Below are 27016 nucleotides of genomic sequence, written 5' to 3'. Positions count from 1 at the left end.
GTTTGGGCATATTCAGCGCAGGCCTCCAGAAGCTCCAGTGCATAGCAGACGGCTAAAGCGTGCGGAGAATGTCAAGAGAGGTCGGGGTAGATCAAATTTGACATGGGAGGAGTCCGTTAAGAGAGACCTGAAGGATTGGAGTATCACCAAAGAACTAGCTATAGACAGGGGTGCGTGGAAGCTTGCTATCCATTGCCAGAGCCATGAGTTGGTCGCGAGATCTTATGAGTTTCACCTCTAGTCTACCCCAATTTGTTTGGGACTTGTTGTTGTTGTTGTTGTTGTTGTTGTTGTTTTGTACTCCTGATTCACTTGAGCATGTAGGACTAATTTTCTTGATTGAATGTTTCAGAATGCAGTTCAATGAGAAACATGATTAACAGGAACATGGTGTAGTTTCAGAATTCAGATCCATTGTTCACTCTTGATTGCAGTGATTTTGGTAGGTGTACTCCACAAACTAACAACAAATGAGATGGAGTAGCAACAACTACACAAAAATTTCAGATCCTACTACTCCAGATGTACTCTAGAATCACAAGCGCAAGCAACTCCAGTCCAATCTTCAGTCAAGCAGCCTTTTCAGAGTACACTACAAATATTACTACAAGCACAAGCAGTACAAATATTACTAGAATTTTCTCTGGATTTTGACGGTAAGAATATGAATGAAAATGCAAGGGGTAAATAAGAATATATTTTTTCTTAACTAAATATTCCCCCACAAAACTAGATTCTCTTTCAAAATCTATCCTGAAGACCATTTGACTTGAATGTACATTGAACCTGAATTCGAGAACATTTCAAGTGCAACAAGATTAAAACAAGAACCTTCCACCAATTGGTTGTACACTGAACAAGCTCTACTTCTGTCCCAAGTTGACAGCACACTGAACTTGCATGCTCAAGTTGATCAGCTCTACTTCTGAACTTGCATGTGTTGCTGCACACTTGTCTTTCAGTTCAATGTGCTCAAGCTCAGTTCTTCCTGAGACTGAGAACAGCACAGCAGTCCCTACTAGAATGCCACATTAATTCGGTCTTTCCTTTTTTATTCCCTACTAGAATGGTTATGATTGGTGTTAAAAAATTCAAAGGTCTGTGTAGAGTTGCATTCCTATCTTCTGGAAGATGTTTTAAAGATGTTTATGTCACTGCAATGAAAAGATCCGGGCAAGCTGGGATGGAAAGACTACTGTAAGTGGGCATCCATTGACTTCAATTCACTTGTTAGGTTGTTAGTTCTACTCCTGGGTAAATGTTCAATGTAAACACTTACAAAAATTAGTTTTTGCAATCAGCACCCATTACATATCCTGTTGTTCATTGTGTCCTCTAGTGGATTTTATTATTACTCCCATCTTATGCAGTACTCCTTGGGATACAATATGTTGTGAAGAAATCTTTGGATGGACAGAGTGGGGAAGAAGAAGTGGTAACCTAGTGGTCGCAGTACCTGCAGGCCAAGAGGAGCACTTTCTGGTCCATATTGTCATCACGGATACAATATGGTGTTGCATCCCCAAAAAAGAGAGAATGAAACCAAGTTTCAGTGATCTGCACGACTGCACTAAGATCCATCACCCAAAAAGGGAAACAACAAGGAAAGCTGCTGATTCAATGGAGTAGAACTAACAAGGAAAACAGGGAAACATTTCCATTCACGACTGCACTAAGATCCATCACCCAAACAAGGAAACAACAAGGAAATCTACTCTATCGGGCTAGGAATACGACAAAAAGTAAAGAAATATTTTTGTCCCTATTCAGTTATACAGTATGAAAGATAACTACAGCAAACGTTCTGAAGATTTCTGTTGCATTGAGATACTGTACAACGATCATCCAAGAAATTCGGAAACAGGATATATGCATTGTGACAAGGATAGTGTACAATGATCGTGTCAGGCTAGGAATATGACAGAAAGTAAAGAAATATTTTTGTCCCTGTTCGGTTATACAGTATTCTGAAGATTTCTGTTGCATTGAGATATTGTACAACGATCATCCAGGAAATTCAGAAACATGATATATGCATTGTGCATTGTGACAGGGATAGTGTACAACGATCATGTGTTGAATTGATCAAAATTCTGCATTGTGACAGGGATAGTGATGATATGGCCAGATGAACTTCTTGAGATCAACATAGATGAGGACTGTAACCCTGTAGCATTGCCTGAGCAGCTAACTGGACTGTCTACGGCAGACTACTGCATGCAAGAAATCCAAGTTCAAGCTGACCAGACCCGTGTGTGTTCAAGCTCAGTCACTAGTTGATTCCTTGGTTCCCGCAGCTGCAAGAAAGATATCAGCCGGTATACAATATCAGCAGGGTCCAGAGGATCTTAGCTTGAAAGATCAAATAATTGTGAATGGTTCATAAATGACATTAGCAACTCCCACCCAAACAACAGAAGAAAAAAAATTCAAACTCCCCACGTCCAGCAGTTTGGATTGGTAGGCCACCCACCCATCACATAAGCGGATTGGTAGGCCACCCACCCATCACATAGAACGCACATACCATTCACATAAAACACCCAGGTACGCAATCTATCCTCAATGACTTGTCATAGATTTTTTTTAGTTTTCATACGAATCCTTAACTTCCAGATTTTCTGCAGCTTGAGGATTAGAAATTCCCTTATAAGCTAACCAACAACATTGATACAGTAGAATACTCCTCATTTTTATCAAATTCCCATATCACACAGATGACCATCAATGTGTAACTAAGTAATTAACAGATTAATATAAAGTGTTTTGACAATACCTCTGTCCTTCACTGAAATGAAACGACTTCTCGTCATCGGACCAAGAAACGGCAGATCTTCAAGAATAGGAATGTCAACGTGTTGATTACGTATTGAATCATCTGCAGTTTGCCGTGTCTGCATGGTCACTCTACTACCTAACTGAACTTCTTGAGTTTGAGGTCCAACTCTCCTAGCTTCTGCATAATTGGTGCAAACAGAAAAAAAGTCCACGGTTATGGTATATAAGTAGTTCTCTGCAAAGTAATTATTTCTCTACATGTATTTTTGCCACAGTATTCTGAACAAATCATGTACAATCTCATGTCAAAGAGCTATTACTATGTTTTTAGCTTAAATAAAATAATTACCTCGTCTTTTCTTCAGCTCAAGAGTACCCCAGAATAGCAATCCTATTAGCACCACAGCCAGTAAGAGCACCAAAAGCCAACGAAGAGATTTGACATTCTTTGGTTTGCTAGCAATAATAGCCACTTTAGGTATCTTCTGGGTCGGAGCAACTTCAGTCACTGTCGGTGTTGGTGCCGATGAGCAATTCTGTGCATCTTCAAGTAATTCCGGATGTTGCCCTCCACACAACGTATATTTCATGAGAAAGTTATCCAATTCTGTACCGTCACTCATCAACTTGCAAATACAGCCTTTAGAATCCAATGCTGGCACTAAAAGTTCACAGCAAATAGGTTCTGGCTGTGTTGAAATGCATGCTACTGCAATTTTACTAGATAACAGGTAATGATTGCTGCAAAAGTCGGACTCTGAAAGCTGTACAATCTGCCTTGCCTCGGACGAAGGTAGAAACATGGATAGAATGATCAACAATAAGTAGCCTGTGAACCAAAAGCCCTGTTTCGTCACGGAAATAAAAATATTAAAAATTATAGGGGCATTTACATTTTGTCCCCTAATTTCTGTCCGGCCTCATCTTTACCCCATAATAAAAACAGTGCTTAACTATACCCCTCTTCCGTCTAGTGTTCTTATGGAAATACCCCTCCGTGTCATTTTCGTCCGGTCAAAGGCCTTTGACCGTCTACTAGACGTTTTCTAGACATAGTTGCCCTTGTGTGCATATGCCACTGACATGTGGAACCCACCCTGGAAACTCTCTCTCACACAAACATCTCTCCCTGACATGTGGGCCACCCTAGAAACTCTTTGTGTCACCTCTTTGTCTCTCTGACATGTGGGCCATGGGACCCACGGTCAGAGTCAATTGAGATTGAAGTTAGCTGGCTAATTAAACATGGGGTCCCACATGACAAACTAATGGTTTAACTAAATAGGTAATTAACCTAAACTAGATTGAGGTCATCGCCGAACTCTGCCTATGTTGTCTCAACATAGCCGGTCCCAAGCCCAGGTAAAGGTGGAGGGTTGTGATAGGCTTGGCAAGCTAACGTAAAAACTCAGTCAATCTTATGGAGATGAAACCCAAAAGATTTTCGTCGGGGCGTAACCCTCTCAGCAACGTGCCACATCGGAACCCCGGTGTGGTGTCAAATGGGCAAGGGCCAGGCCGTCACCCCCTGGTGGCGCGCCGTATCTTGATCTGGATACGGTGGCAAGTGAGCAAGGATCGGGTCGTCGCATCCTTAGTGGTGCGCTACATCGGCGCACGGATGTAGTGGAAAATGAGCAAGGATCTTCGCATTTGACTCGACGAGTGCGAAGGGTAAGGAAGCTAGCTGAGCCTAAGAGGATTCGCTTAGGTAGCTGGAACGTAGGGTCTCTGATAGGGAAGCTCCGGGAGCTAGTTGATGTAGCGGTGAGGAGGGGTGTTGATATCCTTTGTGTCCAAGAAACCAAATGGAGGGGTCAAAAGGCGAAGGAGATGGAGGATACCAGCTTCAAGTTGTGGTACACGGGACGGTTGTAAACAGAAATGGCGTAGGCATCTTGATCAACAAGAGCCTGAGTGGTAGACGTCAAGAGGCGTGGGGACCGGATTATCCTGGTCAAGCTGGTAGTTATCAGCGCGTAGGCCCCGCAAGTAGGCCACGGTGAGAACACCAAGAGGGAGTTCTAGGAAGGTCTGGAAGACATGGTTAGGAGTGTACCGATTGGCGAGAAGCTCTTCATAGGAGGAGACCTCAATGGCCACGTGGGTACATCTAACACAAGTTTTGAAGGGGTGCATGGAAGCTTTGGCTATGCCATAAGGAATCAAGGAGAAGATGTCTTAAGCTTTACTCTAGCCTACGACATGATTGTAGCTAACACCCTCTTTAAAAAGAGAGAATCACATCTGCTGACTTTTAGTATTGGCCAACACTAGCCAGATTGATTTCATCCTCTCGAGAAGAGAAGATAGGCGTGCATGCCTAGAGTGTAAGGTGATAACTGGAGAGTGTTGTACCCCAGCATAAGCATAAACTGGTGGTTGCTAACTTCCGCTTTTGAATTCATGTCCAGCGGGATAAGCATGCCAAAGTCGCTAGAACAAAGTGGTGAAAGCTCAGGGGGGGGGGGGGGTAGCTGGGGCATTCAAGGAGAGGGTCATTAAGGAGGGCCCTTGGGAGGAAGGAGGGGATGACGACTTGCATTCTTAAGGTGGCCTCGAAGGAGTTTGGAGTGTCCAGGGGAAGGAGAAGTGAGGATAAGGATACCTGGTGGTTGAATGATGATGTCGAGAAGGTGATCAAAGAGAAGAAAGATTGTTCCAGACGCCTATACCTGGATAGGAGTGCAGATAACATAGAGAAGTACAAGATGGTGAAGAAGGCCGCAAAGCAAACTGTTAGTGAAGCAAGGGGTCGGGCGTATGAGGACCTCTACCAACGGTTAGGCACGAAGGAACGCAAAAGGGACATATATAAGATGGCAATTATCCAAGAGAGGAAGACGAGGGATATTGGCCAAGTCAAATGCATCAAGGACGAAGCAGACCAACTCTTGGTGAAGGAGGAGGAGATTAACACTAGTAGAAAACTGGGCTTTGGTCACAGGGCAATATTCACATTAGTCCCGGTTCAGTCACGAACCGGGACTAATGTGAGCATTGGTCCCGGTTCGTGCGGCAAGAGGCCTGCCGGGCCTCGTGGGGGCATTGGTCCCGGTTCGTCCGGACCCTTTGGTCCCGGTTGGTGGGACAAACCAGGACCAATGGGCCACGCTCCTGGCCCACCACCCTTTAGTCCCGGTTGATACCACAAACCGGGACTAAAGGGCTGGTCCTAGTTGCGGCCAGTGTTTAGTCCCACCTCGCCAACCGAAGGGCGCTCACACCAGTTTATAAGCCCATCCCTCTATGCCTTGTTGAGCTTCTCTTAAAGTGAAAATAGATGCCCTTATACAGGGAATTTCACCTAAATTCACAGTAAATGAAATTTACTGTGAATTTAGGTTTAATTTTCTCTATAAGCGCATCTATGTTCATTTTTTTATATTTATAAAATAAATAAACCTTAATAAAATAAATAAAAATAAAATAATTAAAGTAAAATACATAAGTAATTAGAAATAAAATAAATAAGTTTTTTGTTGTAAGTAGAAACAAAACAAAACAAATAAAGCAAAAGAGAAAAAAAACACGATCCATCAACTCCATAACCGCCATATCTGGGATAGAGAAGGGCAATCCCTTGGAGTGGGATTCACATACAGTTGCCCGTAACATCTACCATTCGAGCCTAGCAGGTGGAACTCGGATCTGTCAACAGTGTCAAAGCGGCAAATAGCAGGCGGAGGAGAAGCCACCGATGTCATGTGTAGATCCCTTCTAGGTCTTGCGGATCGTGCTATACAGCAATTTGGTTGGTTGATCCCAAAAAAAGGAATTTGGTTGGTTTTCTTGAAGCCCTAGCTTGTTGTGCCGTCCTATTCTATCAATGCAATTTAGCAAATGCTACTACAGTACAGTAAAGGGCACAAAGAAAAAGCACGCAGTGAAGGAAAATACCTCCATATCAAAGCTGCTACTTATCTTGTTGGGTATCAGGATGTGGATATGTAGAATTTTCTCTAGCCACGGCAACAGACATGCATTCATCGAGGGGGTTCACTACAGAACAAAATAAATGCTGACGTTAGTTGTTGAGGGTACGTTTGACATCCCTGAGAGACTAGATAATGAAAAGATGAATCGTCAAACCTGGTTGAACAAAGATGCTACCAAGTGGATGAATCTGATGGCCTGTCCTCCCTTGAAGGCGCCACCAGGGCCATGGACGCCTCATACACCGCCGCCGACGTGTTGTAGTGATGAGGTATCGTGCAGGATCTGACACAGGATCACCTTCAGGCAAGATGAATAGGTCTTCAGGGGCACGACGGCAGCGGCGGCGCCATGGCCGGGACTGGTGACGACGGCGGCGGCGAGCGAGCGGGAGGGTGGCGGCGGCTGCGTGCGAGTGGGAGGACGGAGGATCACCACTCATTGTGCTCGACATATCACTACAAGAAACCTGTTAATCCATGACGGATTTCTAATGACATTTTTAGAAACTATCATCGATGACCTGGTAAAACCCCACAAGCCCGGTGAAAGCCCGCTAAAGCCCGTCTAACCGTTCCCGTATAAAAACTTAACCCTAAATTCCCTCCTCGGCCCCTGCATCGTGTCCCACAGCACGTCGCCACCCCTCGTCCCTCCCACAGCTCGTAAACCTTAATAAAATAAAATAAAATAAACTATAGTAACTACAATAAATAAACCTTAATAAATTAAGTAAAAATAGCAGCAGTAAAATAAATAAAAATAGCAGCAGTAAAATAAATAAAAATAAAATAATTAAAGTAAAATACATAAGTAATTAGAAATAAAATAAATAAGTTTTTTGTTGTAAGTAGAAACAAAACAAAACAAATAAAGCAAAAGAGAAAAAAAACAGAGGAAAAAATTATGCCACCTACTGGGCCACCACGGCCTGAATACGACTAGAAACCCATCCATGGGCCAGGATTCAGGCCCGCAGAAGGCCCAGTAGGCCCCACAGGCAAAGAGAACAGTTAGGCCCGAAAGCCTGCAGTTGAGAGGAGTTCGAGAGGGTGGGCGCAGCAGCGCTTATAAACCACTCTCGAGCTCTCTCAACTAGCGAGGTGGGACTAAACTTTTGACGCGGGGCAGCACAAGGCCTTTGGTCCCGGTTGGTGCCACCAACCGGGACTAAAGGGGGCATTGGTCCCGGTTCGTGGCACCAACCGGGACCAAAGGCCTTTAGTCCCGGTTGGTGCCACCAACTGGGACCAATGAGTTCCCTATATATACCCCATCGCCACAGCAGAGCACTCCAGAGTGCTCTGTTTTTTCTGGCCGGCGAGGGGAGGGCATTTGGGTGCTCTAGCTCACCTCCTATGCACATGAGGTGTTCGATGAAATGTCTGAGCCACACTAGTTAATCTTTGTCCTCTCGAAACTCGACCTCCGAGCTCCATTTTCCCCGAGATTTGTCTAGGTTCAGCGGTCCGTCACGTCCCGTCCCCGTCTTCACCGCCGACGAACGCCCGCGCCGATCTCGTCGCTAGCACCACCGTGGTGAGCCTCTTGTTCTTATCTTCTTTCTGAAAGGAAAAAATTCTTACTTTAGATAGTTACTTGTCTAATTTTGTTACTTTTATTATTCCTTCTTATTACATAGTGCGATGGTTTTGGTATCCGCCCCCGTCGGCCCTCGTCCTGTCTATGATTCGGATGTGGTATATATTACCTTTTTATAACTATTTGGTTCATTTATTGTTTATGACAAATATACCGACCAACGTGACATAGATTTTATTTATCTAGGAGGTGGTTGAACCGGAAATTCTAACCGACCCTATTGTCGAGAGGCTAAATTTAGTTGAAGAAGAAAACAATTACTTGGAGGAAAAAATAAAAAAAATTGAGGAGGAGAAGATGATATTGGAGTTGCATGTTGTGGATGTCATCGATGATCACAAGATCAAGATGGATGCAATGCGCTTGAAGATTAGAAAGATTAGAAAATATGCCATTCATACCGAGGCTTGGTATCATTATGCCGTTGAATCAATTGTTACCTTGGTTGCGATTATGATCGCATTTGTTTTCGCATTGAAATGTTTTACATAGTTTCAATGTATGGTTTAATTAATTAGATGCTCCGGAGAGCTATATATATGTTGTTAGATGAGAACTATGTATGTACTTTGGTTCTAATGTGATGATGAACTTCTATTAATTTGGTCACTTAATTATCTATTCATGATGTTCTGTAATGGTTTTTGACACACTTAATTATATATAATGCACGCAGATGAACCGGCAATGGATGTACGGTGACAGACACACCTCCGAGTACATTAAGGGTGTGCATGATTTTCTCGAAGTGGCTGAGGCAAACAAGCAGAATGGTTTTATGTGTTGTCCATGCCCTATATGTGGGAATATGAAGTCTTACTCTGACCGGAAAATCCTTCACACCCACCTGCTTTACAAGGGTTTCATGCCACACTATAATGTTTGGACGAGGCACGGAGAAATAGGGGTTATGATGGAAGACGGCGAAGAAGAAGAGGACGATGACAACGATGTGCCCCCTGAATACGGTGATGCTGCAACGGGGGAAGCTGCTGAAGATCAAGAGGAACCAGACGATGTGCCCAATGATGCTACAAGGGGGGAAGCTGCTGAAGATCAAGAGGAACCAGTGCCCGATGATGATGATCTCCGCCGGGTCATAGTCGATGCAAGGACGCAATGCGAAAGTCAAAAGGAGAAGCTGAAGTTCGATCGCATGTTAGAGGATCACAAAAAAGGGTTGTACCCCAATTGCGAAGATGGCAACACAAAGCTCGGTACCGTACTGGAATTGCTGCAGTGGAAGGCAGAGAATGCTGTGCCTGACAAAGGATTTGAGAAGCTATTGAAAATATTGAAGAAGCTTCCAAAGGATAACGAATTGCCCGACAGTACATACGCAGCAAAGAAGGTCGTATGCCCTCTAGGATTGGAGGTGCAGAAGATACATGCATGCCCTAATGACTGCATCCTCTACCGCGGTGCGTACAAGGATCTGAACGCATGCCCGGTATGTGGTGCATTGCGGTATAAGATTAGACGAGATGACCCTGGTGATGTTGACGGCGAGCCCCCCAGGAAGAGGGTTCCTGCGAAGGTGATGTGGTATGCTCCTATAATACCACGGTTGAAACGTCTGTTCAGAAACGAAGAGCATGCCAAGTTGATGCGATGGCACAGTGAGGACCGTAAGAAAGACGGGAAGTTGAGAGCACCCCCTGACGGGTCGCAGTGGAAAAAATCGAGAGAAAGTACTGGGCTGAGTTTGCAGCTGACCCAAGGAACGTATGGTTTGGTTTAAGCGCGGATGGCATTAATCCTTTCGGGGAGCAGAGCAGCAATCACAGCACCTGGCCCGTGACTCTATGTATGTATAACCTTCCTCCTTGGATGTGCATGAAGCGGAAGTTCATTATGATGCCAGTTCTTATCCAAGGCCCTAAGCAACCCGGCAACGACATTGATGTGTACCTAAGGCCATTAGTTGAAGAACTTTTACAGCTGTGGAATGGAAACGGTGTACGCACGTGGGATGAGCACAAACATGAGGAATTTAACCTGCACGCGTTGCTGTTTGTAACCATCAACGATTGGCCCGCTCTCAGTAACCTTTCAGGACAGACAAACAAGGGATACCACGCATGCACGCACTGTTTAGATGACACTAAAAGTATATACCTGGACAAAAGCAGGAAGAATGTGTACCTGGGCCATCGTCGATTTCTTCCGAGCAACCATCAATGTCGAAAGAAAGGCAAGCATTTCAAAGGCGAGGGAGATCACCGGAAGAAGCCCGCCATGCGTACCGGTGATCACGTACTTGCTATGGTCAATGATTTACACGTAATCTTTGGAAAGGGTCCCGGCGGACTAGCTGTTCCGAATGACGCTGAGGGACACGCACCCATGTGGAAGAAGAAATCTATATTTTGGGACCTACCCTACTGGAAAGAGCTAGAGGTCCGCTCTTCAAACGACGTGATGCACGTGACGAAGAACCTTTGCATGAACCTGCTAGGCTTCTTGGGCGTGTATGGGAAGACAAAAGATACACCTGAGGCACGGGAGGACCTGCAACGTTTGCACGAAAAAGACGGCATGCCTCCGAAGCAGTATGAAGGTCCTGCCAGCTACGCTCTTACGAAAGAAGAGAAAGAAATCTTCTTTGAATGCCTGCTCAGTATGAAGGTCCCGACTGGCTTCTCGTCGAATATAAAGGGAATAATAAATATGCAAGAGAAAAAGTTCCAGAACATAAAGTCTCATGACTGCCACGTGATTATGACTTAACTGCTTCCGGTTGCATTGAGGGGGCTTCTACCGAAAAACGTCCGATTAGCCATTGTCAAGCTATGTGCATTCCTCAATGCAATCTCTCAGAAGGTGATCGATCCAGAAATCATACCAAGGCTAAGGAGTGATGTGGCGCAATGTCTTGTCAGTTTTGAGCTGGTGTTCCCACCATCCTTCTTCAATATCATGACGCACGTCCTAGTTCATCTAGTCGACGAGATTGTCATTCTGGGGCCCGTATTTCTACACAATATGTTCCCCTTTGAGAGGTTCATGGGAGTCCTAAAGAAATATGTCCGTAACCGCGCTAGGCCAGAAGGAAGCATCTCCATGGGCCATCAAACAGAGGATGTCATTGGGTTTTGTGTTGACTTCATTCCTGGCCTTAAGAAGATAGGTCTCCCTAAATCGCGGTATGAGGGGAGACTGACTGGAAAAGGCACGCTTGGATGGGGGGACTCAATAATATGCAGGGACGGATATTCTTGGTCTCAAGCACACTACACAGTTCTACAGAACTCTACCTTGGTGACCCCGTATGTCGATGAACACAAGAACAGTCTGCGCTCCAAACACCCGGAGCAGTGTGACGACTGGATTACATGTGAACACATCAGGACTTTCAGCAGTTGGTTGGAAACACGTCTCAGAGGTGACACCACTGTTTGTGATGAGTTGTACTCGTTGTCCAGGGGACCATCTTCGACTGTATTGACTTACAAAGGATACGAGATAAATGGGAATACATTTTACACGATCGCCCAAGATCAAAAGAGCACCAACCAAAACAGCGGTGTCCGCTTTGATGCAACAACCGAGAGGGGAAAGGACACATATTATGGTTACATAATGGACATATGGGAACTTGACTACGGACATGATTTTAAGGTCCCTTTGTTTAAGTGCAAATGGGTCAATCTGTCAGGAGGCGGGGTACAGGTAGACCCACAGTACGGAATGACAACAGTGGATCTGAACAATCATGGGTACGCTGACGAACTGTTCGTCCTAGCCAATGATGTGGCACAGGTTATCTATGTGAAGGACATGTCTACCAGATCGAGGAAAAGAAAAGATAAGGAAGCGAATACATCATACGATGAGCCAAAGCGACACATAGTTCTTTCAGGAAAAAGGGACATTGTGGGAGTGGAGGGCAAGACAGACATGTCTGAAGATTATGAAAAGTTTCATGAAATTCCTCCCTTCAAAGTCAAGGCTGACCCAAGCATCCTGATAAACGATGAAGATTATCCATGGTTACGGCGCAATAAGCAAATGACACAAGGGAAGAAAAAGTGAAGACTTTCTCCCGCAACTATTATGATGATACCATGCCAACTTTGTAATAGACGAGTATGATACCATTGTCCGTTTTGTACAAGAAGTGCATCTTGTTTTTGCCGTAACCCTCTCAACTTTCTTGCACATGCTATGTGGATGAAATGATGATACCATGCCAACTTTCAACCTTCTCAGAGTTCATTTGAAATGCTTTTCAATTTTAGGGTCTTATAGCTCAAAATAATTAGTAAATGCATGAAAAATAACAGGCCAAAAATTAAAAATTATGCCACCTACTGGGCCACCACATCCTGAATACGATTAGAAACCCATCCATGGGCCAGGATTCAGGCCCGCAGAAGGCCCAGTAGGCCCACAAGCATGTACAGAGAGGTTAGGCCCGTAAGCCTGCTTTAGAGAGGAGCTCGACAGCTCAGGCGCACCGCACCTTATAAACAGGTGCGGCTCTCTCTCAGCTAGCGAGGTGGGACTAAACTCACCACCACGCCGCTGTGCAAGGCCATTGGTCCCGGTTGGTGGCACGAACCGGGACCAATTCCACCCTTTGGTCCCTGTTGGTGCCACGAACCGGTACTAATGAGGCTGTGGCCCCACGAGCACCTTTAGTACCGGTTCGTGGCACGAACCGGTACTAGAGTTTCTTACTAAGCAGTTTTTTAGTCCCACCTCGCTAGCTGAGAGGCACTACGAGCGGTTTATAAGCCCTGAGTGCAGAGACGATGAAGAAGAGGCACAATGCTCACGTTGCTTAGCTTCAAGCCTTGAGGAATAAGGTAGACTGCATGGAGCTATGTGCAGTGCAGTCTACACTATTCCGAAAGGCTTGAAGCAAATCAACGAGCATTGCGCCTCTTTTTTATTTTTAATAACTTATTACAACTCCGGACTTCTTGTGTTCCGACAAAATAAAATAAACTTTAATAAAATTTATGAAAATAAAATTAACAAAGTATTTTCTGTTCAAAACATTATAAGAAACCTCTATTATTATTGAAACTAAAATCATATAAAATTGATGCAACTAAAATTATCGAAGTATTTTCTGTTCAAAATCATTAAAAGCAAAAAGAATTTTCATAAAAAACTTTTTTTGATAGAAACTTTAATAGCAAAAAGAATTATCATAAAGTAAAATAAATAAGTAATTAGAAACAAAATAAAATAAAATAAATAAGTTTTTTGTTGTAAGTAGAAACAAAACAAAATAAATAAAGCAAAAAAGAAAACAAAAAATCTAAATACAGCAAAAAAAATTTCATAAAGAACTTTTTTTGATAGAAACTTTAATAGCAAAAAGAATTATCATAAAGTAAAATAAATAATTAACTAGAAACAAAATAAAATAAAATAAATAAGTTTTTTGTTGTAAGTAGAAACAAAACAAAATAAATAAAGCAAAAAAGAAAACAAAAAAACTAAATACAACAAAAAAAATTGTTGGGGCGCCGCCCGCTTAGCCTTCCAACCCTCAGGTTTGCAAATACAGGCCCAGAAGGGCTAGGAGGCTAAACGGGCAGCGCGCCCAAGTTAGGCCCAGAAGCCTGCTATAGAGAGGAGTTCGAAACAGCAGCCGCGCCGTGGCATTTAAACTAGTGCGGGCGCCCCTCGGCTAGCGAGGTGGGACTAAACTTTTGGCCGCGATGCAGACAGCAAAAAAAATTGTTGGGGCGCTGCCCGCTGGGCCCTCCAACCCTCGGGTTTGCAAATACAGGCCCAGAAGGGCTAGAGGGCTCAACGGGCAGCGCGCCAAAGTTAGGCCCAGAAGCCTGCTATACAGAGGAGTTCGAGACAGCAGCCGCAGCGGGGCTTATAAACCACTCCGAGCCCCTCTCAACTAGTGAGGTGGGACTCTTTTGGCCGCCACGCGGGCAGCAAGAGGCCTTTGGTCCCGGTTGGTGGCACCAACCGGGACGAAAGGGGGCCTTTGGTCCCGGTTGGTGGCACCAACCGGGACCAAAGGCCCCCTTTAGTCCCGGTTGGTGCCACCAACCGGGACCAAAGGCCGCCGCTTCCCGCCCTTTGCGCTGCTGAAAAGAGGCCTTTGGTCCCGGTTGGTGGCACCAACCGGGACTAAAGGGGGGCATTGGTCCCGGTTGGTGCCACGAACCGGGACCAATGCTCTGAGTATATAAGAAAACACTTGGCGTTTTTCAGATTCATCTCTGCAGTTGCCGCCCGAGCTCGCCCCGTCGACGCCGTCGCCGCCCTCTGCCTCGTCGACGCAGCCGCCCCTGCCCCGACCACACCGCCATCGGCCCGCCCCGACCACGCCGCGCGCCCCTGCCCCGACCACGCCGCGCGCCCCTGCCCCGACCACGCCGTCGTCGCCCCAGCTGCCCGACCACGCCGCGGGCCCTCGCCGTGCCTCTGCCTCGCCCTGCCCTGATCGACCACGCCCCCGTGGCCCCTGCCCCGACCACGCCGCCGTCGCCGCCCTCTACCCCGACGCGCGCCTTGCCTTCTGCCCCTGCCCCGACCACGCCGCACCTCTCCTTTGGTCAGGCCGGCGCCGCCCCCTGCCTTCCTATTTTTTTCACATATATATGATTTTTTTTTCAGATTATATGTATATGTGTGAGTATATGTATGTGTGTATATCTGATTATATGTCCTCTTTTCAGATTTTTTGTTTTTTGCATTTTTATAAAAATGTATATATGTATGTATGTTCTCTGTGTATATATATGTTCATGTATGCAAAACATAGATTTTTAGAAAAGTTTTATCTATATATGTTCTCTGATTTAGTCCATTTTAGGTTAGTTTCATTTTTAGAAAAGTTTTATATATTTAGGAAAAAAAGGAAGAAGAAGAAAAAGTTTTATATATATGCAAAAGTTACATTTTTAGAAAAGTTTTATATATCTAGCTAGGAAGAAAAGGAAGAAGAAGAAAAAAAAGGATAGGAAAAAAGAAAATAAGAAGAGGAAGAAAGGAGAAGAAGAGGAGAGGAAGAAGAGGAGAAATAAATAAGAAGAGGAAAAAAGAAGAAACAGAAGAGGAGAAGAAGAAAGGAATAGAAGAGAAGAAGAAAAAATAGAAAAAATTTCTATTTTTTCTTCTTCTCTCCTCTATTCCTTTCTTCTTCTCCTCTTTTTTTTTTCTTCTTTTTTTCTTCGATCTTCTCCTATATTCCTTTTCTTATTCTCCTCTTTTTATTTCTTCTTCGTTTTCTTATGTTTCATCGGGTCTGTCGTCGTCGATATACCCTCTCCCGATAACTTCAACACGAGGGGGGGGTCGATATACCCCCTCCCCGCCGATAATATTATTTTCCTATGTACGTATGTCGTCGTTGTCGATATAACCCCCTCCCGATAACTTCAACACGTGGGGGGGGGGGTGGTCGATATACCCCCTCCCCGATAACATTATTTTCCCATGTATGTATGTCGTCGTTGTCGATATATATAACTCCCTCCCAGATAACTTCGACATGATGGACGGTCGATATTTATACCCCCTCTCGACCGTGATAACTTATACCACGGGAGCACCCCCCGGCCCTCTCGCTCGACCAAAACTCTCGAGGACACCCAAACCCTAGAAAAACCGATGTCGGTCTCCTACCCCCTCCCGCCGCGCCCCTACCCTTGAAGCGTTGCCTAGGCCACCCCAAACCCGGAATAAGCTAGGTCTACGTTTGCACTAATATATCCACCTGCTGTCATGTTTGTGTAATAATTGCCATGTTGTAATATTTGCAGAAACAATGGAGCACGGACGAGATGAGCAAGCAGAAGTGGTGTTGGGGGACATAATCTTAGCCGGAGGTGATATCTTGTCGTATCTTGACGACAATGATGGTCTGGAAGAACAGGGTGAAGAAGCAGGCTACGGTGATCGAAGAGTGGAGGAGGAAAGACATGATTATGATGGCTCCGGTGACCCAATGCTGGTGCAACAAGGAGCCCGTGGTGACGGCTCCGGTGACCGAACAGAGTCCGGCCAGGTAAATATATTAGTTAAGCCTGTGCTGACTAGCTAATTGATGCATTCATTGTTTTGGTATGTACACATATTAATTAACACTCGTCTTTCTTCTTTTTTCTAGCCCTCCGGATCGAGCACAACTTCGGTAAAGAGACGAGGCCCGAAGAGAAAGTTGCGCTCGGATGAAAGGTTTGAGATCACAGCAATCGCGCGCAACGGCCAACCGATTGAACCCCTCCGGACAAAGGATGCATTTGCTGCTCAGTGCGGGGTTCTAGTTAGGGACAAGATCCCGATCAGCATCCACCAATGGTATAAGCCTAAGAAGGAAGACCCTGAGGTGTCTTATGTCAATGATATGCAGAAAGATGATCTTTGGATTGAGCTGAAGGCAAATTTCACCCTACCGCCAGAGGAGGACCCGGAGAAGCCAGTTATAGAGCAATTAATCAAGTCTCATGCTCTTAAGAAGATGGCAGACCTATTCAGGAGGTGGAAGAATGAGCTGAAAACGTTTGTCGACAAAGAAGAGACACCAGAATTCATCGGCCGGTTTGAGAAGATTAGAGATCACTGGCCCGCATTTGTGGCCCACAAGACATCGGAAAAGAGTAAGAAGATGTCAGCGACAAACAAGAAGAATGCTGCGAAGAAGAAGCTTCACCATCGCACGGGGTTAGGTGGCTACCTCAAAGCCCGACCTAAGTGGGCCAAGGCTGAGAATGATCTGCTTGAAAAAGGGATCGAACCACAGACAATGAACTGGACAGACCGTTGCCGGACTTGGTTCTTCGGGGCTGGCGGAACCTTGGACCCTGTATCAGGGAGGTGCGTTTCGACGAACGAGCTTTTGAGAATACCAGTCAAGAAGATTCAGCAATATATCGATAGAGCGCAGGAAGGGACGTTCGTTCCAGACAGAGAGAACGACAAGCTCACAATGGCCCTCGGGAATCCTGAGCACCCTGGACGGACACGAGGCACGCCAGGCTCCGTTCCGAGGAAGGCTGGTTTTCCGGACGCGGGCGGTTACAAAAGCCAGGAGAGGAGGAAAAAAGTGGAGCAGATCCAAATTCAGAAGTTGCACGAAAGGGTTCAAGCGCTAGAGGAACGAGACGGCAATCGAGATGCCGAAACTGCCCCCGAAGCTACACCGCCATCTCAGCGGAGAAGCAGCGTGGCTTCCACCGAGCTGCTTCAGCTAGAGCATGCGGCTCCTGCTAGCTACCCCGTGGATGCTATCACGGAGTCTCAACATTGCCACCTTATGGCGGAATGGCAGAACTTCAAAGTCAAGGCGGCTGTTGGCTCTGTTTTACCTCCTGAACCTGGCGCAACCTACCACTGCCGGCCGATTCCAGAAGGATATGCTAGGGTGATGGTGGATGAAATAACGGAGGGATTTGAGGAGCTCCAGCTTGACCACCCTACCGGTGAAGGGGAGACTCGGCTGGGTTCTGCTCTGAAGACTCCATGCCTATGGCGGAAGGAGCTCATCAAGCTTCCGAACTGGACGGCTCCGGCGAGTAAGGGCACTCCGCCTCCTCCTCCGCCTCCTCCTCCGGCGAGTGATCAGGGCACTCAGCCTCCTTCTCCGGCGCGTGGCGGCACTCCGCCTCCTTCTCCGCCAGCGCCGGCGCGCCAGAGCAGCCAGCCTCCTCCTTCTCCGCCTCGTCAGCAAGGGCGGAAGAGACCCGCCGCCGCTGAGGCTGCTCCGGCGCGTCGTAGTCCTTCTCCTCCGCCTCGTAAGCAAGGAAAGAAGACAGCCGCAGCCGCTCCATCTGCTCTGCCGGCGTCTAGCAGTACAGCTGCCAGAGGCGGGAGGCAATACTGATTCGGTCCTTCTCTGAAGACTCCAGAGAAGTTACCATACGAGAGGACCGAGGAGGAGAACGCGAAGATCGTGCGAGCCGAAGTGAAGAACTTCTTTGAAGGGGTGAAAGCAAAGAAACATCCACCTCCGGTGGAGAAGGTAGATCCGGTGAAAGAAAAGCGCACTCTAGCTGCCCTGACAAAACCACCAAAGTCTCCGCCGAGAGGCAACTATGAGTGCATTCTTGCAAAGACATATGCCGAAGCGAAGCGGTCGGGAAGTACTGTCAGTGATAAAAGGTTAAAAGAACGACGAGCTGGGAAAAAATTGCCCAGCTCGGCGAACAAGCGAACCAATCGTGCCCCCCCCCCCCGCTCAAGGTGTCAAAAGACATCGTCGCTAATGATCCGAGTATGGTGCCCGGTTATAGCAATCTTGGAGATTACCTGCCCGACGATGTACATTATGAAATCATGGAGGTGGACGAACACAAATACCATTACGGGAAGCCTCCCGTCAAAGATGAAAGATCTCTAAGCACGATGATGCGAAGACTACATGATTGGTACATGAAAACCTGCAGAGAGTCTGATGGGATGGATACTTTGACGCTGAGAGTTAAACCGGAGCATGACCTCGTTGGAATTGATCTGCTGATTGTTCCATTTGAGGATTTCTTCCAGTTTTACGATCAAAAGGCCCTCGATAAAACAACGATCACTTGCTACTGTCTGTAAGTAGTACTACTTCTGTCATTAAGTCTCTCTATATAGGTCAGCTCTTTCATTGCATGTATTTATACTTATCCTCACTATATTATGCAGATTGAAGATCGTCGAATTGAAGAGAAGACAAATCGGTGATATTGGGTTCATTAACACAAATCTCATAGATGCATATACGGTTGAAAAACATCCCAAAGAAGCCGAGGCCAACTTGCTACAATCGTTGGTATTAAATCAAAACAAAGATATAATACTCTTTCCTTACAACTTCAAGTGAGTGTTACTGTCTTGTGCATATTCGGTTTCCCTTATTAGTCCAGTTATGGTAATGTAATTGATGACTTATGCATGCATGCGCAGCTTCCACTATATTCTCCTAGAGATTAAGCTTGAGCAGGGAGTAGTAACCGTCTTAGACTTGAGACGAAAAGATCCCCAGGACTATGCGAACATGACTCAAATGCTTGAGAAGTAAGTTAAATCGATCATTATCCACCATATCAACAACTTTGTTCATTTTCTGATATCAAGTAATTGTTTTCTTTGTCTGGCAGGGTTTGGAGAAAATTCACCACAAAAGGTCCGGGACTGCCGAAGAAGCTGCAATTTAAACACCCGAAAGTAAGTACTATAGTAGCATGTTCCGCGCATCTCCTAGTGATTCAAGCACTAGTTTCATCAATACCATTTAGCATGCTTACTTATCAGTTTGATTGACCTCTATTTCTTGTAAAGTGGTTGTGGCAGGAAGCCGGGAATAATTACTGTGGATACTACGTTTGCGAGTCCATCCGCTACACGACCTGTGAGCGGGGCTACACTGAAGAACAATATGAAGTGCGTAAGCAATAATATTCACAATTTTATTTTATTACCATCATTTGTGTTGAGTTTCATTTATTCATATATATATATGTATTGACCCCCTTCTTCAAATTAGATGTTTCGGAAGCGGGATGAACTCCTAGCACCAGATCGTATGCGAGGAATTCAAGAGGAATTGGCGGCATTCTTCCTTGACCACGTGATCGCTGAAAACGGAGAATACTATGTGGACCCTGTGTTCCTACAATTTAATTAGGAGATTGTATTGTAAGAGATAATTATTGTATATATGTAGCCGGTAGTGTCGGATAGATATATGAGAACTTGTTGTTCGACCAATATCTCGGAGAAGGAGAGGTGGTCGATATCACTTCTCTCTGTATGCATATGTTCATGACGATCTTCTATTTCCTTCATTTGATTACTAGCTAGCGTGTCTACTCCTCTCCATACGTATATAGTAGGTAGCGTCGACCAAGCACGGAGATAAGAGAGGACACTTCTCTCTATTAATTAGCTAGCTAACACAATATATGAAACACCTAAATTAACCCTCCAAAACCCCTAAACCACCCCCTTTCAAAAAAAAACCTCTGCTCCTGCCAGCTGCTGACGCGTGGATGCCTATTGGTCCCGGTTGGTGACACCAACCGGGACAAAAGGCCCTGCCTATTGGTCCCGGTTGGTGGCACCAACCGGGACCAAAGGCCCTCCTGCCTGGGCTCCCCGCACCGGCCACGTGGACGGCCTTTAGTCCCAGTTCGTGTAAGAACCGGGACTAAAGGGCTAGGGCATTAGTAACGACCCTTTAGTCTCGGTTCCAGAACCGGGACTAAAGGCCCTTATGAACCGGGGTAAAAGCCCCTTTTCCTACTAGTGCAAGCATAGATGGCGGGAGTACTTCGACAAGCTGTTCAATGGGAAGAATGAGAGTTTTACCATTCAACTGGACGACTCCTTTGATGAGACCAGCACGCATATTGTGCGGCGAATCCTGGAGTCTGCGGTCAAGGAGACTTTAAAAAGGATGAAAGGAGGCAAGGCGATGGGCCCTGATTTTATCCCCATTGAGGTGTGGAAAGGCCTCGGGGACATAGCGATAGTATGGCTGACTAAGGTTTTCAACCTCTTTTTTCGGGCAAACAAGATGCCAGAAGAATGGAGACAGAGTATATTAGTACCAATCTTCAAGAAAAAGGGGATGTTCACAGTTGTACAAATTATCGTGGAATTAAGTTGATGAGCCATACAATGAAGCTATGGGAGAGAGTCATTGAGCACCGCTTAAGAAGATTGACAAGCGTGACCAAAAATCAGTTTGGTTTCATTCCTAGGTGGTCGACCACGGAAGCCATCTTCTTGGTACAACAACTTATGAAGTGATACGGGAGCAAAAGAATGACTTGCATATGGTGTTTATCGACATGAAGAAGGCCTATGATAAGATATCGCGGAATGTCATGTGGTGGGCCTTGGAGAAACACAAAGTCCCAACAAAATACATTACCCTCATCAAGGACATGTACGATAATGCTTAGACAAGTGTTCGAACAAGTGATGTTGGCACTGATGACTTCCCAACTAAGATAGGACTGCATCAGGGGTCAGCTTTAAGCCCTTATCTTTTTGCCTTGGTGATGGATGAGGTCACAAGGGATATACAGGGGATATCTCATGGTGTATGCTGTTTGCGGATGATGTGATGCTAGTTGACGATAGTCGGACTGGGGTAAATAGAAAGTTAGCGTTATGGAGACAAACCTTGGAATCGGAAGGGTTTAGGCTTAGTAGAACTAAAACCGAGTACATGATGTGCCAGTTTCAGTACTACTAGGTGTGAACCATCGAATCAATGTCGAATGGATGAAGTGGCGCCAAGCTTCTGGCATTCTCCGTGACAAGAGTGCCACAAAAGCTGAAAGGCAAGTTCTACAGGACGGCGGTTCGACCCGCAATGTTGTATGGCACTGAGTTTTGGCCAACTAAAAGGCGACATGTTCAACAGTTAGGTGCGGCGGAGATGCGTACATTGAGATGAATGTGTGGCCACACGAGGAAGGATCGAGTCCGGAATGATCGATGATATACGAGATAGAGTTGGGGTAGCACCAATTGAAGAGAAGCTTGTCCAACAGCGTCTGAGATGGTTTGGGTATATTCAGCGTAGGCCTCCAGGAGCATCAATGCATAGCGGACGGCTAAAGCGTGCGGAGAATGTCAAGAGTGGTCGGGGTAGACCGAATTTGACATTGGAGGAGTCCGTTAAGAGAGACAAGGATTGGAGTATCACCAAAGAACTAGCTATGAACAAGGGCGCATGAAAACTTGCTATCTATGTTCCAGAGCCATGAGTTGGTCGCGAGATCTTATAGGTTCCACCTCTAGTCTACCCCAACTTGTTTGGGACTAAAGGCTTTGTTGTTGTTGTTGTTGTAGTGGGAGGTCATCGCCGGCAACCAAACCACACGACGAACTCCACGTAGCAGGCCCCGGGGGGGGTGGCTGCTCGGGCGCGACAGCGGCAACGCTTCCTAGAGATGCCAGGAGCACATCGACGGGGTCAGAGCCGACGAGCACGAGCTGCAACGCTGGCGCGCGGCATGGAAGGCGACGACAGAGCTCGGCCATTGTGGGGATCATAGCTCTGTGTCGAAATCGAGGAGGGGAGAGGGGAAAGAATCACGAGCTCAAAGCAAACCTTCCGGTGCAATTTGCGAGGCTGGGGAGGCTCTGCACATGACAAATCGAGCGATGAAGCTCTGGATGCATACGTAGTCCTAGAAGCTCCTCGTGGTGTGGCGGTTTTATTGGACATGATGGATAGGCAGAACGACAACGATGGCTACGCGGGCGCGGGGCGGCGGCAACGGCTGCGCACTGGCTTCTCTCTGCCGGGCTAGAGATCGAGTGAGAGGAAGGGGGAGAGTGAGCTGAGAGAGAAGGGAGTGGTCTGTGGTTTGTGCTCATCTCCTAGGCTTGTCACGCTGGCTGGGGAAGTCGCAGGGAGGTGGCCGCGACGCACGCACGCTCGCAAGGCAGAGTCCTCTGGCGAGGGGTTGAAGACGGCCCCTTGTTGGGCTGGGCTGCTACATGGGCTGCCTACTCTCTGCCTTTTTCTTCTTTTGTTTCAGTTTTCTTTTATTTTCTTTAGCAAGGGGTAAAAATGTCCAGAAAACGTTCCGTGGATGGTCAAAAGCCTTTGACCAGACAGAAACAGCACGGAGGGGTATTTTCATAAGGACACTACACGAAAGAGGGGCATAGCTAAGCGCTCTAGGACACTAGACGAAAGAGGGGTATAGCTGAGCACTCTTTTTATTTAGGGGTAAAGATGAGACCCGGCAGAAATTAGAGGTGGGAATAGAATTGGCCCAAAATTATATAAAAAACTAAAAAGATCATATCATTCAGATGAAGAACCATACCTTATGAATCATTAGTTTTTTTTGTTTCCCAGGTGATACATCAGTGCCACTTGATAACTGAGTGCTTTCCGTTTTTGATGATGAAAGATTCTGTGAAGAACATACATGATAAACTCAGATACTAGAAAAATAATCACACCAAAACTGCAATACAAAAATCAACCCAGAACATAGAAGTATCCTTGGTTGTAACCAAGCTCTAACATAAACTTTGGCCCTTATTTGTGTGGTTGTCAAATTTTGTCCATTTGCCTATGCTAGTTCATTTTTTTCTTGCCTACATGATTAAGCAAAACCTTGGCCAGCTTAAAAAATTGTAGGGTAGACTTAGGGATGTAAACGGATCGGATTGGATAATGCTTTTACCATATCCTTACCATAATTTTTTTTGTCGAATTCGGATCAGAGCGAATAATGATCGGATGCGGATTTGAATGCGGACTATATCAAATTACGGATTCGGAGCGGATTCGGACCAGAAACAGACAAAAAAATATTGATGTAGATATTTTTCATAATATATTTCTACATGTGATCTATACAGAGAAGAACAATACGTATATAAGTAACCAAGCAGTTTTTAATTACTGCTTATAATGGGATTACTAGCTTACAAGCTGCAACAAGCATGACCGCCGGTTCTTGTACGTGCATGTTTTAGTACAGTACGTGTTCTTAATGGGATTAATAGGTTACATCACAGATTTATATAATTATGTTGTTCTCTAATCTACAATAAAATTGGTTTAAATAATAGCTAGGTTAACTACTAAGTAGTACAGCACGCTGTTCTTAAGTTTATTGGCTGTGCTTGTACGTGCATGTAAGATGCTAATAAGGAATTAGTTATATTATATTTATATGTGATTCTAAAAAGTGGACTATTTGTGTATTTGGGCTAGACTTATCGAATAATCCTATTTGACAATGTCGGATAATCCTAAAAAAATATTGGATAATCCTAAAAAAATACCGAATACATGTAAAAGGTGGGTTATACCGAAGATACTGTTTTCGTGTCATCTTCATTGGTGCTTGCATTTGCATCACTTGTTGCAGGAGCCTTTGTACTAACACCTTCAGCGAAACCATATTCTTCACACTTCGAATGCCAAGCATCTGCACATAATGATAAGTTCTTAATGCACCGGATAACCTAGTGCCAAATAATATGAGCTTCCAACTTTCTACGTACTCAAAATGAATCATCATTTTAACAATTTGGGATCAATGAGAAAGCAGAAGGGATACCTGATCCCTGAACCGCTAGCCCAAGGCCCACTCGAGAGGAGAGAAAGGAATTATGAGAACTAAACTGCATAAAATGAATAAATCAGAAATGTGAAGGTCATGACTATACAGAATTGAGTTTATACTTGCATATTTAGATGGTACACGACATTAAGGAATACCTCCAGAATTATTTTAACTTCACTAATTGAGAAATTGTAGGTGTTGATATTTTTCATATAAATATGGTCAAACTTTATGAAGTTTGACTTCAGACAAATCTTATATGCGGACTAAAAAGGACCGGAGGGAGTACCATATCATCTGAAGTGATGTCTGCTTCTATTTGATCAGACATAACTTTGAGAGCATTGTCATTTTTTAACTCAGCTAATTTGGCGTACCTGGAGAATGGAACATAGCAAATGGACAAGTTAACTATAATTAAGTGTGAAAAGTGATAATAAAACAGAGAGAGATTAAGCTACCAACTTGCGAGGAAGCATGTCGAAGAGGCTAACCAGCCTTCGAGATGCATATGCACTCAGCCTATGCGCATGAGGTCCCATGATTGCTAGAATTACAAGACAGTTTGTGTGAAGGTAGACATCCTGCAAGTATAGATAAGCTTGCCATTAGACAGTTATGAACCAGAAGTAGTTTCACGTGCAAAAGGAAACTTGTACTGAGGTATGATCAGAAGTCCTCCTTGCAAATGGAAACTTCCACGTAGGCAAGTGTGACATGCATCATGAAAGAATTCATTAAATAAACTAAACCTAGTTAATTTTCTTACCAATTTGTGCACACTAGCATTGAAGGTTGAATCTTGACTGAGTATCAGGAGAGTTATCAACAGCATGTAGATCTGATTGGAAGTCTTCCTTGATGCATCGTAGAGCATTTCAAAGATAGGCATAAGCTGTCGACAAAATCAAAACTATAATAACTCACAATATTGGGGAGAAACAACTCAGGCAGTCGATAAATGGTACTCCCTCCGTAAACTAATATAAGAGCGTTTAGATCACTACTTTAGTAATCTAAACGCTCTTATATTAGTTTACAGAGGGAGTATTTGCTAATATATGTAATCAAAGGCTACCTTGCATGTAAAGTATGTGTTGGATCATTACTTTAGATATTACTCCTAATAATGTTTCATGTTGACTGAGATAGAGTCACTGATTTACTATGTGTTTCACCAACAGATAGAATATGCCAATTCATGGAAGTATAGAAAAAATAAGTCCTGATGCAGCTCTTACTAATGAAAAACATATTAACCACTGATATATTCTCTCACTAAAAGGGGAAAATAATTTAAATGCAACTGTCTTATTAACTCAAAGCATATTTTGTTCGACTATTAAATGCCCACATGCTCCAATGCTCCAACAAGAAGGGTTGTAAAAGTAGTTACAAGAAAACATACCAAACTATCCAAGTCTGTTCGAACCAGAACATACTCCTGAAAATCGCAGTTCCCATGGACCAGAGAATAGAGCAACAAAACTGAGCTCTCATCTTTTAAGCATCTGTATGGATAGTGGAAAAAAATGAATTACACACCACAAAGGTCTTTTGGTACATAGTAACTTACATCCTGAAACAAGATGAACATACATGATCCTCGATCTTGAATAAATAATGATAGGTCCTAGATAATGGGCCCACAGAAGATGTCAAAATATATAATTCTAAAACATTAGTTTCGAATTACTAACAGCAGTCTCATTACTACCATCAAACCCTGCTACATGACTCCATTTTGCAATGCAGCATTAACTGTTCAGTGTTATTCATAATCTATAGATCACCAAAATCATCGCTGAGTGCAGTGTTGTTTTTATCCATCAAATTTGATATTAGACCGGAATAATTGCTACATTTTCATTTGTTAAGAAAAAGGAAATAATCTCATTGTTTTCGGCCCCAGAAATATTTTGTGAAATTGTACAAATCTAATAAATAAAGTACGAGCATATCACTGAATTAGCATGATGATGTATTACTTACGTGCCAAGAGCATCAAACAGCGATGCAAAAGACAGCCTGACAACAGGTCCATTTTTAGCATTTCCCTCAACATCAGCACGATCAACTGCAGCATAATTCATTTCTGCAACTGTTTAGTGATACATATGAGTATATCAGTGCCACAATTTCTCTATATTCCAGGTGCATCTTACATTGAATATCCTTAGCATTGTTTAGCGCCTTACAATAAGGGTTCTCATGAAAAGCTGGTGCATCCTTGACATTGGTAGGGCCTGGTTGGTTAGTATACTAAGGTTACCAGCATTTGCCACACTTATTTATGCCAAACATGACTAAGGTTAGGCGATCAAAATGGGTGCCACACTTTGCTAAACTTGGGACGATCAAAATGGGTGCCACACATTGACAGGCTAAGGTAAACTTGTCAGACCCGTGTTGCAGGAAAGGAATATTGTTACAAGTGTGGCTCTGAACCAAACATGTGATTAAGGGGTTCTGTTCCCAGCCAAAGCCTGCAATGCCTAATCCTAGGCACGCAACAATTGCTTATGTGGGTATTTTGGTTGGTGCCACAGTTGTGCCTTGCCACCTCACATTCAGTCAAAACTTACCGACTTGTGGTGTGGCAAAGGGTGGCATGGTTAGTCAATCAAACAACCAGGCCCTGAATTTTGGCATATAATAAAGTAGTCACAATTGTTGGGGAACGT

General features: G+C 44.7%; 1 protein-coding gene across 1 annotated transcript; it reads right to left on the bottom strand.

The window, feature by feature from the left end:
• Positions 1 to 1808: 1808 nt before the first annotated feature.
• Positions 1809 to 27016, bottom strand: LOC109742138 (uncharacterized). Its single transcript, XM_040394672.3, has 11 exons — positions 26325 to 27016; positions 25741 to 25843; positions 25102 to 25227; positions 24798 to 24916; positions 24622 to 24709; positions 24327 to 24390; positions 24076 to 24194; positions 23076 to 23165; positions 3128 to 3623; positions 2777 to 2956; positions 1809 to 2297 (listed from the first exon to the last, which is right to left on the bottom strand). Exons 1-11 carry the CDS (start codon positions 26423 to 26425, stop codon positions 2266 to 2268), a joined length of 1518 nt encoding a protein of 505 aa, XP_040250606.2. The 5' UTR covers positions 26426 to 27016; the 3' UTR covers positions 1809 to 2265.

This window comes from Aegilops tauschii, chromosome 7 (genome assembly GCF_002575655.3).
Source record: "Aegilops tauschii subsp. strangulata cultivar AL8/78 chromosome 7, Aet v6.0, whole genome shotgun sequence".
Classification (NCBI taxonomy): domain Eukaryota; kingdom Viridiplantae; phylum Streptophyta; class Magnoliopsida; order Poales; family Poaceae; genus Aegilops; species Aegilops tauschii.
This window is presented reverse-complemented; position numbering and strand designations above follow the sequence as displayed.